Source organism: Haemaphysalis longicornis, unplaced genomic scaffold (genome assembly GCF_048455015.1).
Source record: "Haemaphysalis longicornis isolate Haplotype H1 unplaced genomic scaffold, Haemaphysalis longicornis Haplotype H1 scaffold_1, whole genome shotgun sequence".
Taxonomy (NCBI): Eukaryota; Metazoa; Arthropoda; class Arachnida; order Ixodida; family Ixodidae; genus Haemaphysalis; species Haemaphysalis longicornis.
The window spans coordinates 373583220-373602600 of NW_027526203.1; the positions used below are offsets into that span (position 1 = coordinate 373583220).

General features: G+C 46.3%; 1 protein-coding gene across 1 annotated transcript; it reads right to left on the bottom strand.

Annotated features, from left to right (window-relative positions):
* Nucleotides 1-5451: 5451 nt before the first annotated feature.
* Nucleotides 5452-13041, bottom strand: LOC144171603 (uncharacterized). The gene is made up of 3 exons (XM_077700985.1): nucleotides 11717-13041; nucleotides 7033-7534; nucleotides 5452-5672 (listed from the first exon to the last, which is right to left on the bottom strand). The coding sequence occupies exons 1-2, from the start codon at nucleotides 11726-11728 to the stop codon at nucleotides 7043-7045; spliced, it is 504 nt and encodes a 167-aa protein (XP_077557111.1). The 5' UTR covers nucleotides 11729-13041; the 3' UTR covers nucleotides 5452-5672; nucleotides 7033-7042.
* Between the last annotated feature and the right edge of the window lie 6340 nt (nucleotides 13042-19381).

Consider the following 19381-nt stretch of genomic DNA (forward strand, 5'->3'; position numbering starts at 1 on the left):
TTTCTACTCACTTGGGGGTGTAATATTTAGGGGTATGCGAATAATGATTCTTTATTTCGAAGCGAACACGAAGGGAATAATGATTTTGTTCAAATAGTTGCGAACGGAAGCGAACATTTTTTAATCAAAGCGAATTTTTGATGATTTCCAATAAGATTGGCTGGTTAATTGGCGTAAGTTAATTGAGCAAAACTGAAATTTATAATTTCTCAAGCACGCTTTAGCAACTCGCCTGTAGAAAAATAAATGACGCGTGTAAAATGATTTGCAAAACTTTTATTGGCATAAGACAGACACAGAGAAGCTATTCTACTGCTTTTAGCTTTACTGACAATGTTATATTTTATGTGGAAGGAACTTTCATCTGATATGGTGACCTCAGCCGCAATTTTATTTGAATATTTGTACTTGAGATTAGATATTTTGACGAGCTGCGAGCAACATATTCCTCTTTAAAAAGACGTAAACGGAATTTCCATCAACGTTCCCGCAGGTGCTAGAGAGGAAACTCGGCATAGAGTTCAACACATGGAATGGAAAATTAGCCACATTATTACACCCTCGCAGGAATTCCCTCACGGCATGGTGGTATCATCACCGATTTGCTCTTGTTGCAAGCGGTTTTTTTTCCCGGCACTAACAGTGCCTGAATTTTATTAAAAAATCATGCACCCCTCCATCTAACGCGGGCGATGGTTGAATACGAAGCCTTTTCGTGAGCGAATCCTTGGTTGTCGTCTGAGTCTGAAATTAGACTCGCAGATGGTTTGAATTTTGACTCCTTGTGCTTTGACTTTGACTCGCACTCAGATTCGACTTTTGATAGAGGCTTTAATTTTGACCCTTCGCCATTTCTTTTCGCACGAAGAAATCTTCGCGTTCAACTATCGTCGTCGTTAGACGAAGGGGTGCATGATTGTTTTGTCTAATTTTTCACGTCCATGCACCTCTCTCCAAATCCAAACTGCTTCGACTGTGTCGTAAGGGCAGAATAGGATAGACGTCGGCTTCATAACGCGAGGGACCCAGGTTCAATTCCGACCCCGGTAAGCGTCGTTTTCTTCTCTTCATCCACGATCATAATCATTGTCAGAGATAGTTGGCTTTCCTGCAGTACGTTTTGAAGTGCGCACGGACGCCATCAGTGAGACGTAGAAAGTTTAGCCTTTAAAAACAACGCCTGCTCACGCAAGCTCGAAAATCTTGAATATGGACTAGGCTACGGTATCGCAAGCTTAGTGTAAGCTTATACAAATAGTTGAGAGAAAAATTAGTGCAAACGCATGATAACAAACGTTTTAAAGTGGACAGATTAGCTTCGCGAGTTCCGCGATGCCAACAAGTTCTTCCCAAGAAAGCTTTATCTCTATGCCTGGAAGCGCGAAGCTAGAACAGTTAATCGTTTTTCCTGATGTCCTATACAAGAAAAACGACATTACAGGTTAAAAAAAAAAAAAGATCAGCTTTGCACATCATTTGATCAGAAAACCGGGGACTCGGGGACTTCAGCAGTACGCAGCTAGGCTTTCTCATTGGAAGTGTTGACTGGGGCAGCTTGAGCGCGATCACGTTATCAGGATGTGAAATGACAAGCACAGGTGCGGCCCGCCGATGTGGCGCAGTGGCTAAGGCGTTATGCTGCTGAGCCCAGGGATGCGGGTTTGATTCCCGGCCCTAACGGTGATTTTTTTTCTGGTGGCGGCGATATACCAGAACGCCGGTGTGTAGAGATTTTGGCGCACGTTAAAGATACCGATACTCCTGTGGTCACAATTAATCCGGAGCCATTTATTATGGCACAGCTCGAAGCTCAGGTGTAGCTTATACGTGTTAAACCCCCAAAATATCAAATGTTTATTTCAGTAAAGCACGAGGTCCAAAGCCAAGGAGGTAACAGTGTCTTTACACGAAGCTTGTTTAGCCGCACGTCACACGTGTATTGCGGAAAACCCTTTCACCACTGGCGAAGGTGGAGTGATTGCAGGCGCTGGAAGTGCGGAACTTGCGGTACCCAACCAGTTTAAATTCGTCGTACGGAATATAGATCCTGTATAGATTTAGTGTTGGCTAGAAATGTGAGCGGGTTGTGGCTGAGACGATTGGAGTCTACCACAGTGACCGTAACAAAATTCTCGTTGCAGTTCGGTCAAAAGAAGCTCTTCCAACGTGCATTTCCCCGTGTCATGTGATTTTATCGTGTGTTTATTTAGTACAACCAAACCGCATCACTGGCCATGAACTTTTGTGAGACGGTATACCTTCTTATTTTATTTTCGCGGGCATTTCTCATTGTCAACAAGGCACAATATGATGAATCCTGGTGCATTGAAGCTACTGTCTTTTTGCGTTTTCGAGCTTCTAAATACTACAAAAATCTTTGAAGGTTCGAATAGGGCTATTAGATGCGAACACCGAAGCGAATAACGCGTTATTCGCTCCGGTATTCGAAGGTGTCGAATATATATGCACACACCTAATAAGTAAAAAATAAAAAAGGAGCCTTATGGAACTTCTATGCCTTAATATACTCCGGAAATTTGAAGTCGCCAGGTCCAGAATTTTGGGCAGGGTGTTGATACCACATCTTAGCCATTTTCTCTTTGTTAGGGTATACTTTCGAAAATCCCGCTAGCCTTTTAACAATTTTTAACATAAAATTGATAAAATTTTTTTGACATTTGTATGGCTAACGTTTGTAAGCAAAAATAAATTGGATGTATCAATCCGTAAAAGGACGGAATTTACCCCAAGTCCAAATTCGCCTTATTAGGGTTTGGTTGTGAGTCCCCGCTCCCTCCCTCCTCCTCACACACACAAAAAAATTTTACACATTGGTATGGAAGCTTATAGAAAAAAAAAACAGTTTGATAGCTCAACAGGCCTATAAACAATGAGAAATTCCCGAGCAAAGCATTTGAGGCCAAATGCAATTCATATGCTCGAGGCGATGGAAGGACTTTAGGTGCGAGCACCCACGGATGTAATTATGGAGGAGCTTCATTGCGCGCACACCAGATGTCACTGCCGCAGCGTCAGTGATAAAGCATTGTGTTAGGGACCTAAGATAATGAGGTGATGGAGAGCATGCGCAGAAAGGCGAAACAGTCGTAAGCTGGCGAGAGAGGAACCAAGGAAGATGAAGCAACAAATGTGCAGAAACTGTCAAGTGGAACAGTTTAACCGTTTAACAGTGCGTACTAATTCTTTCCAGCCGCTCACCTCCGCACACACACGTCGACGTATCTAACGGGTTCGATTATTTGTTTTCGTTGTTTTTGCGGCTGGAAAGAATGCTGCTCGCATGCATTGCACTTACGTAGAATCCTCCCAGGCTTTCTTACGTTGCTAAGTTAGTGATGTGATACTTCACTACAGTTCACTCGGTTAACGTAAAAACCAACTATACGGAGACCAAGTCAATGTATAGTGAGATTGACAGCTATACACTGGGCCCTTTTAAAGTGGGCTTCACTATTATACACAAGTGCAATACTGAGAAGATATACAGCCGTTTTCTTTAACGACACTCCTCAAGAGGAGTGTGGTTAAAGAAACCGTAGAAGCGCATGCATTGACAGCAGAAAGATATTATTTAACGCTTACAACTTTACTTGGGACTAACTAATAATGACAAGTAAAGGAAAGTCACCGTAACGAATTATTTTTGGAATGTTTTAATAAAACAAAAGTTACAAGTGTTTTATTATGAGCATTGACGTTAAAGTTGGTTTTGCTGTGAGGCGCTTTTGCTTGCGCGTCGGAAAAATGCACGGAACCCTAGCCATGCAAAGCTTGTCTTTAGTTCGTATGGGAATTGGCCGTTAAGATGACTCTACCATTACGACGAGATTCATTTACTTGTCATAATTAGTTTACAATTGGGGAGTTCGCTCATAATTAATGATTAATACTGGACAAGGACGAATTTTTCTTCAACTGGGAAGTTTCTGAGAAAGCTGTACAGCTTTCCTTTGTAGCCGTTAGGCTGCATTGAGGTGGCTGTCAAACTTTCCTTCACAGAAACTTACTCCACCTTGGGGATTTCCCCTAAATCTGGTCGATAATTAACGAGTGTTGAAATTTTCGAAGTCACCTCTGTGTCGCGTGCTGAACAGCTTCACTTGTCATCCACCTTGGCAGAGTTGAATGGCTCACAGTTTTGTTCAGCATTTGATTACTTAGGCGGAAGTGCTTCGCCACAGAGGTCTTGAAGCATGCTCCGAAGACGCTGTGGAGCATATCTGGGCTTACAGAGTACAGTTCGAACTATATCCTCTCGCGAGAATTTTGATAATGGGATAAACATTGACTAAGTTCTCGCAAATAAAAAGAATGCACATCTCTGTCTTCTGTGAAGCTGTTTTTAAAATCGCTAAATGTACCACCGCTCCGGTCCGGTTCTGTGAGTAGCCTGATCCTGTGTACGTTAGCGAACCCCATCCGTTTAAACGAGCTGATAAACGCCATGAGATCGTTATCGGTTGTAGGCGCTATGAAGTTTTTCTATAGTGGTAGCCTGCTCGGGGCGTGGTTTGTGAGCGGCGTATAACGATTTGGACAAAACGTCACGCTACGTGTACCTTAGCGTCACTAAATAAGCTACGCTAAGAGTACCGCCACTTCGTACACCCAGAAGAGTCTGGGGGCCATTTTGTTTCTGGCTTGCAGTGTTGCCATCTCTCCCAACGAAACCACCGCCGGTTGTGACAGGCAGAGTGTGTGACCGGCCGCTCTAACGTCCGCGCAGCAGAGAGAGAGAGAGAGAGAGAGAGAGAGAGAGAGATAGAGAGAGAGAGAGAGAGAGAGAGAGAGAGAGAGAGAGAGAGAGAGAGAGAGAGAGAGAGAGAGAGAGAGAGAGAGAGAGAGAGAGAGAGAGAGAGAGAGAGAGAGAGAGAGGTGCCCAAAAACTAAATGGCTAGACCCATATGTAAACAAATATCACGAGGTGCCGACCGAACAATGAAAATCCCGGTGGCCCGTAACACTGAGAGAAAGGAGTGGCGATACTCTTAAAACCTCTATTTAGTGACGCTAGTGTACCTTCAAAGAACGAGTCAATAGATGGAAACTATATACATGCCGCGTAAGTTAGTCATCACATGAGCGCACCTTACAAGATTGATTGATTATTCAGTGATGTTAAAACATTATTAACCCAAAAGGCTGCGGGTATTTAGTCCAGGACGCTTTCGTGGTTGTTTCCATAGTCAGCGCACGCTGGCTATGAGCCACAAAAGTTAGCTAATGGAAAAAGCTCAGGAGTAGCAGCGCAAGCTGGCGTTGGAGGTTGAAAACACGGATAGGGGGTGGCGATAAAAGTTGTTTCCGAGCATGTTTGCATTGTGTCATGTATTTCCTCGATGTTGTTAGAGACCCAGTTGTTTTTCTGGGAGGAACCCAGTTCTTTGTTAGAAAATGTGGGCCGCGAGAGGCATTGTTTGTGTTGAAAAAATAATTTATTGTACATAATACTTGACTTGAGCGTCGTGCGTGCTGGCCTTGAACGTCGTCACGTCCTCAGTATTCTTCGCCGTGAGGAGCCTTCCCGACGACTTGGCATGTAGTAGCCCCCTTGTACGGCATGTGGGCCATGATTGAGGGTGACGTAACCTCTACCAACTTTCAGCGAAGACTTCACTAGATATGTGCCTAAGCGCTCGTGTTGCTGTGACCTGAAAGTACACCGACAATACGAATAATTGCACATCGTTTTTGGAGTGGCAATTTTCATGCACACTTCACTCCCTTTGAGGGACTTCGCAGGTAGGCTGATTGAACAACCACGGCAAGAAATAATGATTGACAAAACCAGCAGCTTTCTATCCGGCTGTTATACGCCACTACGCAGAACTAATGCAACCACTTCCGATAATTCAAGAGAGCGCAGCTGCCTCCTTGATGCATTAATTCCAGTAAAGTGCAAATTCCCCAGACTCATTGCACACCATCACGCACACCCGCAGCCCGCACCACACCACTCTCTCAACTGGCAGCTGCTTGCGCGCCACGAATTTACTTGCTAACCTGCCCGAGCCCTCCTCTCTCCAGACGTACGCGGTGGTATTCTGACCTTGGTTGGAGCTTTTGTAGTTGATGGCTGTGAGAGATTCCTTAAACGCGATTCTTGGCACCACTTGCTATGCACAAAAGAAAAGTTTGCTATTGCTGAGTGTTGTTTTCGCCAGCTTCTGTAAATTTTCTTGCTTGTTCCGTTCGTTCTCTTAATTGTGCGTATGTTTAAGCACACACAAAGGCGGATTCCGGCACAAGACAGCAACCGTAGAGTTGACATCAATCAAACATAAGTATCTTAATTTTGCACCAATCTTAATGTTATCCAAACGCTCTCGGACACGATGAAAATAAACATAAATACAACCTGCAGGGAAAATATTCACTCGCATGCGAGCCATATAAGCCGTGGAGCGAGACACAGGGTTCGCGTATAAACGTGCGCGTACGATGCCTGCTGTGTTTTCACTCAACACACTTAAATGGCACCGTAGAAGCCAAGACTACTGCCGCCAAAATGAGAAACCACCCTAAGTGCAGTCTCAAACAATTACAAACAATTACATAGCTTTACAACATAAAACTTGGGTTATGAGTGAACCGCCTGCCAAAACAAGTCCGCAAATCGTTTGTCTTGTTGAATCCTGAAATAACTGCCCTACAGAAAAAGAATGTGATTTTAACCCTCCGTCACTACGTACATGTACTGTTAACTGGTAACAAATTCTGCTAGTCCTTCAATATTGGGAAATGGAGCTGTGACAAGGTGTGGAGGATGCGCCCAGTCAAAATACTTCGCAATTTTATATGCCAGCGCGAAAAGGAAACATTACATGCCTTGTGTTTGGGTTCCGTTACGTAGCGTGTCGAGTACTCGGGCAATAGACATTAAAAGTCCGACACAGTACCTTCAAGTACGTTGCAAAAGAAGAATACTCTCTCAGAAGAGTACGTTTTCTTTCTACCATTGATGCGAACATAATAAACAACAACCAAAAAGACGAAACAAAGCCGGCTCACCATTCACTTGTTAGTGGTATCCACCGCCCTTGATCTTAATGACGCCGATCGTTCCGCCGTGACCACCCCCGAATCCACCGCCGTACCCACCGCCGAATCCGCCTCCAAATCCACCGCCGAATCCACCGCCGAGTCCACCGCCGAGTCCACCGCCGTATCCACCACCGAATCCGCCGATGAGATGGCCGCCTCCATGCAGCTTGCTGACGTGGTGAACCGTCTTGACTAGAAACGACGGTCCAGCGACTACCTTGCTACCCCCTCCGAGTCCACCACCAAGGCCTCCACCGAAGCCTCCTCCGAAGCCACCACCAAAGCCTCCGAAGCCGCCACCTCCGTACCCGCCACCTCCATGACTAATGGCGACGCCTGTCACAGGAACAGCGGTGAGGCCTACGCCGTGGCCGCCTCCGAAGCCCCCTCCGTAGCCACCGCCGAATCCGCCTCCAAAACCACCGGCAAGGGTGACCCCAACGAGTGCACCAAAGAAGCAGGAGAAGGTCTGTAGGAAAAAATGGGACAGGTTGGTTGTGCTAGCAGTACAAATGGGCAAGCTGCAGTGTCGGCACATATGAAAAGCCACACGAGCAATCGTGATGCAATTATATTGAAAAGGGGCCTCCTGTAGCCACATGTGCGGCGTAGTATGTGCCTCGTGAACATATGGAGCCAGCAACCAGTTGTTGGCCCTCATGTTAGGAGTTGAATGAAGCTAAACATTTACGGATACACCAAGCTAACTAGTCATCGTCACTCCTAGCAAAGAAGACAACCTTGCTATTTGAAATTAGGTTGTACACCCTGGTTTTCTGCCCCTTTAATCGCCGGTCATCGATTTTAGACTTCGCGACTCCTGATAAACAATGACATTGTAGAAGGATCTGCCCCAATTCAATGACATCAAACAGCAGGGCAATCAGTCTAGATAAAATTCAATCTATTAAAAAAATTCGCCGTTCCACGTATGTGCTTATTCAGCCACTCCCACCCTCAATTCAATTGAGGTTTCCTCAATACAATTCAATTTTGCCGCGGTCTAAGTGCTCGCGTGGTAGGTCTGAACTAGGTGACTGTTCCACTCTACTCAAGTAAGCTGAACTACTCCGCATCGTTTTCGAAAAAAAAAAAAAAAACTTCCTCAAAACACAATAAAATGTTGATCTTTATCTCTCTTTTCCCCCTCTCTCTTTCTCTAGAGCGTGAAATCTTAGCGGGTAAGGTTGGAACAACGTCGGTATTTAAAATACTGAAAAGAAGACAGCCTCTTAGTGGATAGAATGCACGTCAGCAATGGAAAAACGTAGGGTCAACATTTTTGAATGAAATTTTCTGAAATTTCATACGCAAAAGAAGTGGTAAACTTATAACACCGTGGCGTAGAGCTTGTATATGCAAGCGTTTTTGCCCGTGTCATGTCACCACAGCTGAGTTTCACATGCATTCACCGTACGCGAAAATGTGTACATAGGGTATCGTGTATTAAATTCCAACTAAGTGCCTACATCCTTCGGTGCTGTACATCCAGAGAACCAATGAAGACAAACCGTCACAAAGTGTGCACGCTGTACATTCCCAGAGGACCATGCCTATGGGACTGCCGTTTTGAGCACACCACACTAAAGAGTGTTTGGCTACTGAATTCTGGTTGGAGGAACACTTCAGGAGCCTGGAGAACTTCATCATCTTCACCAGGAGTTACTTGGAAGGAGGTGGCTCTTAGCCGCCCCACTACCCTCTTTCCCCCTTCCCTTTCCTATGGGAATAAGACATTTCTCTCTCTCTCCACTGTCGGTACAATAAGTGATTTTGCTTGGTTCCTCGACGAGCCGATCAACCCAGTTTACACGGCGAAGCTTTGCCCGACGCGGCGGTAAACGAGTACGCAGCCGTGGATCCAACAAAGCGCGAGCGGAAGCGCTTGCGTAGCGGCACGTGCGGCCGCAGTCACGTGGTATTTTTTTGGTATTCCGAACTTCGCGAGCTTTCGTCTCTAAAAAACAACCACGAAAACCATATTATGAAGCAAACGTCGGGTTTTTCGAGACGCTCTACAGTTTTCCAGTTGAGACTTCTTCGATTAAACAGATATAAAATGTTGGTCCATTGAACATGATGAATTTATCAATTTTAGTGCTGCAAAAAACAGCACTGACTGTAACTATACATGACGGCTGATAATATTCAGTTAGTACGGCTTCGCTAGAGCCTTTCGTCTTTTCCTAATCTTGGCCCTACTTAGCTGGGACGCGGACATATTCACGTCGTCAGATGGCGTTTTAATTCATAGTAAGTGAATTAACAAGAGCTCCCACTCGCGATGGCGTCTAGGAGATGGCGTGAATGCTACGCTCATTTCGTAATAACATGTAGGTGTTGCTACCCTTAACCCCCTTTCTCCCCAAGCCGACAGAAGCCATATTTTCTCGGAGAATAACACTGAAAGTAAAGCCGCTTACTGTGGCCGTTACTTTGCATGCGCAGAAAGCGTGAAAGGAAGTACAGGCGCAACACACAACGGCGCATGCGTGTGCAGCGTGAGACGGCGCCTTTGTTATGCATATGTGTGCTTTTTCTTCTTGTCGTTCTGGTTCACCTGCCATGTGATTCAAGGTAATGCGGCGCAGAACAAGGAAAACGGAAGTCATGCCAAACCTGCTCCGCGAAACGCTGCAGCGAACAATTAATGGCGTGCCTCGATTTCGTGAAGACGGGTGCAGTCCTACTTCCTCCACGGGGGTGTGACGCCAATATGCGTGCCTCCAAACGGCGCCGTTAGCACGTAGTTATAGACCACGATTCGACCCAATTGCGCTAAACGCTTCGCCGTGGAGCAAAGGAGGGGCAGAGCAGCATCCAGAGCTTCCTGAGTTGCCGGCTGAAGGAGTGCTAATTACCTCTGAAGCCATATCTTACGACACGTGGACGCCCTCTCCTACACGGCTCCCTTCTGCTTAGCGCACTCGAAGCGATTCCTGGGCCAGTTGTGCATGCTCTCAGGAGGCAGTACTGGAAATAAACTTGGTAACGGGCCGCCACCATGCAGCGATGATAATTCTTACTCGTTTTCCCCCCTTTGTTTGTAAGAAAATGCGTCGACGACTCATACTAATGTAAAACACCGTCGGTAACCGCGTCGTCTGATAAGTCAGTGCTGTTGAGAAATTACGGTCGCCTAACGGGCTATATAAGAAGCGCGATGCTCACACCAAGCTGTAGCCTACAATGTCATTTATTTAAACGATATCCGCCGCGATTGGGTGCATTGCCACTACATTAACAAAGATATTGTGTTTGCCATATCGCTTTTGGTATGTGTTGGCAAACAGGGTAAACGAATGCTGAAAGTTTTTAAACCCAATTCCGTCAGGAGAACTTAAAGTATTACGTCTCATTAATTAGTCGAATTCGCAGCCTCACTCTACGTTTATCATCAAGCTTAATTCAAGATTTTTAACTGGCCTCCTCTATTTGAGACAATAAATTTCGACAAGGAAATTTGGGGCTATAGGACTTAGAATCTAAGCCCCCGACCGACTGCGGTTGTTATTATGGGTACGAAAATGTAACATGCTTAGCATCGTGTTAGCGGGCAACTTAAAGGCGATTTTAAAAGAGCCCATGTTAAGCAAATTGTCCTCGTCAGGTCCCTATATAGCGCGACCTGTCAACGTCCCTCATTGGGTGAAGATGCTGATCCAAAATGTCGGTATTTTGACGAAGCCTTTTTGGTGAATACTTTGGCTTCGCTGGCGGCATTGGCCGCTGCCCACTGACAATTTTTAACTCAGCTAAAATCCCTCACTGAGGTTCTGAACGCAACCGGGCTCAGTAAGATGATGGGTACCTGGCATTTCATAAGTAGCATTCCTTTGAGCTCAGTCGTAAGAATGGCTTGAATGGCCTAATTAAGCTAAATGAAAGATATATTATCTTGCGACTTTTTAATACAAAAAGGTGTGGGTATAAATGTCTCGCCCTTTTTGCACCAGCACCAGCAAGAAAACTAACTAGGCCGCCTTAGCGGCGGGCGTATTTTCTGAAAAGAGCAGCTGGCTATTTTTATGCTTATGAGGGTGCCCAATCGGTACTGAACAGGCCTTTTTCGCCATGGTTGTAGCAATGCACCTTCTTATTCTTTCATGGCTGTCCATGGCTTTTCTCCTCTACTCCCTTCCCCTATTATTTCAATAAACGTTTAATTCCCTCTCTTGTCTTAAAACTTGGTATACGCCGGAGCGCGAACACAACCTCACAAATACAAAAAATGTTTACTAGTACATATAGGGCTCTTAGCCCTATGCACCGTGCCACGTATGTATCAGTTGGTATTATGTTATTTGCAGGCCTATTATGTGTGCCATAAAAAATACGCGGACTTTCAAAGCTAACACGATATTTTTTTTTTTTGCTCCAGGATTTTATCATTCACTAGCTACCACCCAAGTGGCTGCTAGTGCATAATAGAATCCAAGAATGGACAAGAAGGGAAATAACGGTACTTCCAGCGCTGCAAACAACCTATCCAAGAACAAGGAGATAGGGCACATTGTTGTGCGTCCGTTTGATTCCGTTTTGCGTGTGCTTCTTGGGCAGAGCGGCGACCGTTGAACATAGCCGATTGAGAAGAAAAGGCTGAAGTGAAAATACGCGGGGAGCGCTTCTCTCAAGGAAGGGCTTTTCTTACCAGAAGCTCCATGATGCGTGTGTTTCTCGACGAGTCCGAAGGAGGTGAATAACGCTTCACGAATGACCAGGTACGCTTTTATAGAGAGCGGCAACCAGATCCTCCGCTCTTGCCGCGCTTTTTCTCGGGCCTGTTTTGAATACCGGGCACTCTATATCGATTCCCTCGCCCCGCCTGTCCATCTCTGGCCCATGCGTGTGGCCTTCGTCCACTTTCGCTCTCCCAGCGGCAGGCCGCGGCTTGCGGCGGGCCACTCGCTTGCGGCGGCCCAGCCTCAGCTTCTTCCCCTTGCCGGAAGATGACGGCCGGCCCAATGTCGGCAGCTGACACCCGTCCGGGAAAGTGCTCCCGCGTGCGCGAACCACTCGGGCGAGGGCGGTGTGCGGAAGCTTGCGGCTACTGCTGCTCCCGAACGCTCTTGCTCTCGCGCCCACTACGGCACATGCATTCGCTGTGCAACCCAGGCGGCACTGTGTTCATCTTTCTTTAACTACCTCTTCAGCCCCCATTCGCTCTCACGTTTCCTCCACCAGCCCTCCGGGATTTTGTTGTTTCTTTCTCTTTCGGCAAATGCATATTCATGCTCGGCGCCAGTGTCGAGATACGCAAGGTGGGCCGTCGGCATGTTCAACGCACGCCCTTCAGTCGGCCACTGAAACTCTGCTACGGTGTTTTCCACTTCCGTGTAGCAGGTCGTTGATTGCCCGTTTTTCTTTCTGTCTCCTCGCCCGACACGGGGCGTGTTTAGTCGGTTCCACGTTCCCAGCGTCCACCGTTCGTGAGAAGCTGACGCAGTTATCAATTGCACGTTGACTTCTGAGTCGCGCCCATATTACGTCGCCAACTGTTCCGTCTTGCTGCGCACGACAGAATCTTTGTTGTTCTTTGCCCGCGGTGACGCAATGTCGGACACCGCGTAGCGACACCGCTGCGGAAGACAAGCGCCGTTTTGCATGATCGAAGACCCAGTGCGGCCCCGAACGGGTGCGTCGCGCTTCGGGCGATATCATTCCGTAATAGGGCTGGCCCAGTTCGGGGCCTTGGGTAAACGAGTATAGGACATGGGAATAGTGCCGTTTGATGGCGGAACTTTCTTCGTCCGCTCATCCCGCTGGGCTACTTAGCGGCGCCTTTTCGTGTTAATAGTCGCACTCGGCCCAGCCTTCGGAGGGATGCCAAGCTGCTCTGGCGCCCGACTGGGCCGCTCACTGTGCGCCGTTCCAAGACGGCGGTGGGAGTGCCCGCCGTGTACATGTAGTTTATGCCAGCGTGCAAGCAGGGGGCCGTCGCACGGCATTGCGGGTCCGTGGCCCGCCACGTATAGGAAGTGAGCTGAGGTGGGTTTTTTCTTTCGGACCGTTGCGTTGCGCGCCTGCGTAATCGGAGCGGCATATCGTGACAACGTGACATCCTCAAAGCCGTGGGCGGGGCGATTAAGCGAGTTTGGAAAGCGAACGTGTCTGAACGACAGGAGAGCGTGCTAGCAACTGCGGGTGCTTAGACGGTGATTGATAACCGCTTTACTGTGCGCGCAATGGGAGGAAGGAGGAGTAAGTACTTTCCTGTCGTTCGGTGTAGGCGTACCTATAGATTACGTTCGAGATGGTATCATATCTGCCGCGTGATGGCTGCCGCGCTCACGAAGAAAATTCGGGACGATAAAAATCGAAGAGACACGTGATTTCTGCAGTTCAAGATCAAAACTGTCTGGCTCGCAGCAAGCTGTTTGCTGCATATGCGTACTCATACATCAACGTCATTTTGACGTGTTGATTAAATAAGACAGAGGGCATACCTGTCCCAAAACTGGAGCACCTTATTGTTAAATATGAATGCAGTCTATTTTTGAATTTTATTTTCAAACTCCAAGTGCGAGTGTATTTTTCACGTATGTATGAACGTGAAAAATTCGTTTTTCGTTTTTAATTACCTTGAATATATTTGGCCGACAAGAATTAAACATCACACTTTAACATGTCATAATTGTCTTTAACCATAACTTAATATGTCCAGAGCCTCAGCCTTAGACCCATCTGCCCTTATATATACTAAGCACACACAGTTCCTATTTAACACTAAGTGATGATGACGCTGTTTTCATCGCTTTACCCAATGCAGGGGATTCAGAATTAATCTGTACCTTGATATTTATTGTATACGTGTAGTGTTTATATGTATTTGTATTTTGCACAATTGTTTAACTCATATGTGTGTTTATATGTATTCGTCCTACGTGTTTTATATACGTTCCTTGTTAATCTTGCCTATGTGCTTTATATATGTTCCATGTTAACCCTCCTCTATCCTGTCCTCCTATTCCTATGTACTCCTTTCTCCCCCTCCTCTACACCAGCTGGCGTCCGGGTGTCCGCACCTAGGCGAGACAATTTACGCGTGCTGGTGGACCTTCCTCTCTTCCTAAAGAACAATGCATACATACATACATACATACATACATACATACATACATACATACATACATACATACATACATACATACATACATACATGCATGCATGCATGCATGCATGCATGCATACATACATACATACATACATACATACATACATACATACATACATACATACATACATACATACATACATACATGCATACATACATATATAAATACATACATACATACATACATACACCCGCTGTGGTGGCTCAGTGGCTAAGGCGTTGCGCTGCTGAGCACGAGGACGCGGGTTCGATTCCCGGCCGCGGCGGCCGCTTTTCTGATGGAGGTGAAAAGCGAAAACGCCCGTGTGTTCGAGATTTCGGCGCACGTTAAAGATCCCCAGGTGGTCAAAATTAATCCGGAGCCCTCCACTACGGCGCGCCTCATCGCCTGCGTTGCGTCGGCGCGTTAAACCCTACAATCAATCAACATACATACATACATACATACATGCAGACAGGCATACATGCAGACAGGCATACATACATACATACATACATACATATATGCAGACAGGCATACATACATACATACATACATACATACATACATACATACATACATACATACATACATACATACATACATACATACATACATAGAATCTGTGTACACATCACCTGGGTTCATAGTCTAAAAACGAGCAGTCTGTTCTTGGAGAGGGCGGACACGGTATGCACACCAATGTCCTCCTCGAGGAGCGGCGTCACAATTTCTCAGCCCATGAAGGACAGTGAAGGACGAGCGCCGTCGGTATCCGTCCCCCAATGGCGGGCCAGTGGTGGGTAGCCGCTGAATACATTAGTGCGCAGCTGTTTGATGAGAGGGGCGTCTGTGTGCGTATGTGCGTGTTTCGGTGCATATGAGTACACATGGCGTCATGCTCGATGTCCTTATCTGTTTTTCCGAAAGAGGAATCAATTTTGATTGTTATGCACGTTTATGACCTAATTCTCGATTTGTTTTCATTCCAGTGAACTGAAGACAAGACAAGACTCAACACGGTGATGAACCAACAAAATCGCGCGTGATATTTGATTACCATCGAAAAGGCGGCTCTAAATAATAATAAAAATCAGTGCCATTTCACCCTGTGAAGAGGGAAGTGCAGCAAACATAGTGTTATGATGGAATTTGCTATGTTGGGTTTTAGCTGTATCGGGGACTTCCTATGTTGAATTACAAGGGCAGTGGCGCGATTTCAACGTCGCGGATTAAGGACACACGATTTATGGGTAGAGACAATGACGATTTAATATAGCACGGCGGCGTTCGTAACAGCGCAGGCTCTAGTGCGACTCGCAGGTGGTAGCCGAAGAGAGCGAGACATTGCGCAAAGTAGGGGGGACAGACACACGACTTGGGAAGCAGGCGGCGGCGGTGGAGAGGCGCTGTAACCACACTCCCTCCGCAGATGGCCATGCCTCACTGTGTAACACACAATGTGGGAAGCGAGCATACAAACAGCAAGCTTGCACCGATCCCCTTAAACTCGGCCTCACCTCTAAGCACAAGTGCATTGCACGGGGAAAAAATTTGAAAGGGCATGTAAACCAACTTGTATCAAAATGCGGAGGCCTTAGGTTCTTATTTATTTATTTATTTATTTATTTATTTATTTATTTATTTATTTCAAAATACTGCAGGCCAAAATGGCCCTAACAGGAGGGCCAAGTGAAGAATGCATAGATCATTGGTCGGTATCAGCAACAAACAAGCAAAAAAAAAAACACGACAATATCTGGCAAAACAGCACATGGACAATATAAATCACATGCCTTTACAGCAATCATACCGACACACTGATATGAAACTAGATATCAAGCACTGTATTGCGTCCATAGTATCGGTTCAACAAGACAAGTGCGGGTCTAATGCTCTAACAAGATTGTCAGCTGCTGGAATTGGCTCAGAAAGTAAATTCCAGTCTCCTATGGAACGCGGAAAAAAGCTATTTTGAAATGAACTGTCTTTGCAAAAATAAGTTCTAAAGCGTGTTCTCGTGTGTGACGCATCTTCCGCAAAGAGACGCGCAATTTAGTTCCATCGTCCCACACATAATATATTTTATCAATTCAGAGTTTATCCTTAACGAGGAAAACCTTCTTTCTGTTGTCTCTTTCTGTCTTGGCACTTTCCCAAAGTAATTTTCGCATCCTCAGCGTTTCGGGAGAATAGTCGTTATCTACAAAAATATCTGTTCCCTTCAGTTTTCCTTTATGCGAAGCGTAGCTTGCTTCTCCAAGTAATCACGAAAATACAAAATGACAGGATGATTCTGGGACGACTTACCTGGGCGATAGATACAGCCGACGGATTTGGAATCAAGGCGCAGCTTAAGCTTAATAAAGAATTCATTTAGACGGTCAACTTCCTGACATCGTCCTCAAGTTTAATTTTACGTTTAAGCTTTGTACCGCCATTTCAGTTTCATAAAGCATATCTTTAACTTCAGCTGAGTCATCGCGTATAGCCTGCTGCCCTTCCAGCAGCGATTCAAGCATTTCTTCTATAGTTGGGCCTGGATTCTGTTCAATGTCTCCACAAAGCAACAGTTTGCAAGTATGAGAGCAATCACAAACATTTACCATCAAGGTACGTGGGCTCGGCACAACAACAAGACATCTTTCCTTGCTTTATAACAATAAACATGGGTAACCGGCACCAAGAAGACATGCCTCATGCTGAACATCCCGTTCTTCCGCACTTTCGCCCAGCCCACTGACGATCTGATGCACAGGGCATCTGTCGGCTTCGATTTAAAGGGGCTCTGCCACACTTCCGATAAACGCTTTCCTTCGCGTCTGGAAGCACTGCGAAAGCTATAGTTGTCGCCAGCACGAAGCGGCACTGTGTGATTTGCTCGTCGCACCAGGCACGCCTTCCGTTCCTGCTTTGCTTTTGTGGCCTTCTTTTTAAAGTGGATATCGAGTGCGTTCATTGTTGCAACTGAAGGAAAGCAGGCCAAAAGCCGCTACACCGCTGTGATGACGCAGTGCGAGTGCTCGGAGAACGCCAAGACTGGGAAAGAGAGAAAAATCTGTTGAGTAAGTTTCTAAGTTATCTGATGGACGTAGAGCCGTAATTTCTGGCTGGGTGCATTGCGACCCATTAATATAAGTACTAGATGTGTTGGTTGACTACGTTCTGCAAGCATTGAAGAGTTCGAAATAGTTGTAAAAAGTGTTGCAGGGTCCCTTTGAGTTAGTTTCTGCCGTGAAGTTTGCGCTGCGACAGCATTTCTCACGGGCTTCAAGCAAGCTTTTCGAGCGTTTTTGGGTTTCAATGCGCCTATGAGCGTCATGCAATGCTGGGGACTGTCCATGCGTCGACGAAGACGTCAACAACCCAATCGCGACATTGAAAAGGATTGTTTTTGTTGACGGCGGACCGCACTAGACTCGGACTTTTCACGGAGTCGACCCTATGATGGGTTCGCTGGAAAAAACGGAATTAAGGAAGGTAAATGAGCTTTTTATTTTTCCGCGACAGAGACAGTCAGCTGGAGCGTCTCACCATCGCTCCCACGAAAAAAAAAAAAAAATCAAGAGGGATGCTTAGAACCTGAAGAAGAACGCCTAATTTGTACCGTTTAGCATTCTGCTGAACTTTGCGGACGCGCCCGTCACTACTTGACCAGCCACTTGAGGAGCACCCTCGGAATCTCGTTCCGCTTGATCGCCATCGCCAGTAGCCAAAGAGCCCACTGTTCGCCCCCGTCGGTACCTTGACCTCTCAAGGAGGCACGTACTGCACTTGCGAAAGCGGTCGCCCCTTCGCAGAGCCCACCTCCGGCCCTTCTCCCGCGCAGCTGTTTTTTTTCCTGTGCGCGATCCCCGGCTCATGCTCCTATTTTTGGTACCTTATGTGTTTCTGAACCTGACAGCGCGCATGCTTGAAACATAGAGACACTGTTGCGGGTAACCACCCCATTAGGTCAATCTAAGGAGCTCAATTTGTAAGAAGCTCTGTGAGTGTTCTGACTATAAATTTACGAAAAGGTGTTACGAATGATCTGAGGCGAATGAGAACAATGCTTGTGGCGTGGCGTTCACACCATGCTTACTTGTTGAGAGTTTTACTAGACTGGCACGTACTTGGTTCTGGTTGAAGAAGTTTGATGACTTTGCCTTTTGCGGAAGCCCAAGCATGTAAAATTCAATGAAAACTTTTTCTCTGTCTTTCAGATTATTCTCTTGTCAAGCCTTGTTGCCGCTGACTACCCCGAACCTTAACTAGAAGCAGTAGCAGTATTCGCTTTATGAACAATTTTTTAAAATGCACGCAAGAGCTCGACTTCCTGTGACTGCTGTTGTTGAGATAAGCCGGCTGAGGTCTAACGCGCAGGGACTCTGCAACGAGACGCGTTATATAGTGGAGGACTATGGGTTAATTTTGACCTGTCGAAGAAAGTTGAGGCGGACCAGTTGGTACTTATTGTCTACATAAATAGCAGCGCAACGACAGGCGAAGGAAAAACGGCACACCACGTGGGGCTGACTGCAAATGGAAGGTTATTGCGTGCAACAATTAAGCACAAGGTAAGCAAGAGAAACAAAACGCGGTAAAAAAGTAAAAGCAATTGCAAAAGCATCAAAAATATCTCTCATTTTCCTCTCGTACTGATGTGTTCATTTTACCCATTAAAATGTAAGCTTACAGCCATCGCTGCTTGTTGTCTCGTCGTTTCTTCGTCCCATCTGTGCTCCGGTTTTCGCTTTTCACAGGTATTTGGTAGCATTGGTAGCATGCAGGAGAGCCGTACCGCATGGAACACGAGTAAGAAGCAAAGAACAAAGTAATGTTATTCAGTAAAAATTCAAGCAATTTTTCCACCAAGGGCGCCATAATAGCCAGCAGTTCAGATGAGTCCAGCTGATACCGATTGAAGGAATGCAATGGGTTACATTTTTCCACCATGAAACGGGGCTATCATCAAGGCGCCAGCCACTCCGAGTCACAGCACGCTAGTGGATCAAATACCTCCGATGCATCCATGTCGCAGATTGAGAACTGTGGGCCCCCTCCGCCAACTCAGCAACGTAGCCGCGGTGCATGCCAGGTTCATCAGGGATGAAGAGGTCCTTTGGTCACAGGTCGTAAACATAACGCTTTGGTGGTTTCTTCCCATCTCGGAAGCACAGTCACCGAAGCGCCGCTGCCAGGTTGGAACCTCGGGGTAGGAGGACACCACGAACTAGGCC